The 313-nt window shown below is 49.2% G+C and overlaps 1 protein-coding gene across 1 annotated transcript; it reads right to left on the reverse strand.

Moving 5' to 3' along the window:
* Window positions 1–3: 3 nt before the first annotated feature.
* Window positions 4–309, reverse strand: LOC111787375 (GTP-binding protein OBGC, chloroplastic-like; the record flags this gene model as incomplete). Its single annotated transcript, XM_023667369.1, has 1 exon — window positions 4–309. A coding segment is annotated over one exon (306 nt), but the record flags the coding sequence as incomplete, so codon positions are not given.
* Window positions 310–313: the final 4 nt, after the last annotated feature.

Here is a 313-nt window from a genome sequence, read left to right on the forward strand (position 1 = left end):
AACTTCAACATACACATTCCCACCTCTCCCTCCATCTCCTCCTGAAGGGCCACCCAGCGGCACATACTTCTCGCGCCGAAATGCCACAACGCCATTGCCACCATCTCCAGCTTTCACATAGATTTTCGCTCGATCAAAGCACCGCATTACTGCTGGCAGCCCCTTCTCCTTCACATCTTCTTCGCCAGCTTCATAAGCACCATCATAATAGGTTTCCACTTCATCAGTATCAACAAATCTCCCCTTCCTAAATGCCAAAACCTTCTCTCCTTCCTCATCTAACTCTTCCTCTTCCTCTTCCTCTTCCTCTTCC

This window comes from Cucurbita pepo, unplaced genomic scaffold (assembly GCF_002806865.2).
Source record: "Cucurbita pepo subsp. pepo cultivar mu-cu-16 unplaced genomic scaffold, ASM280686v2 Cp4.1_scaffold014361, whole genome shotgun sequence".
NCBI lineage: Eukaryota > Viridiplantae > Streptophyta > Magnoliopsida > Cucurbitales > Cucurbitaceae > Cucurbita > Cucurbita pepo.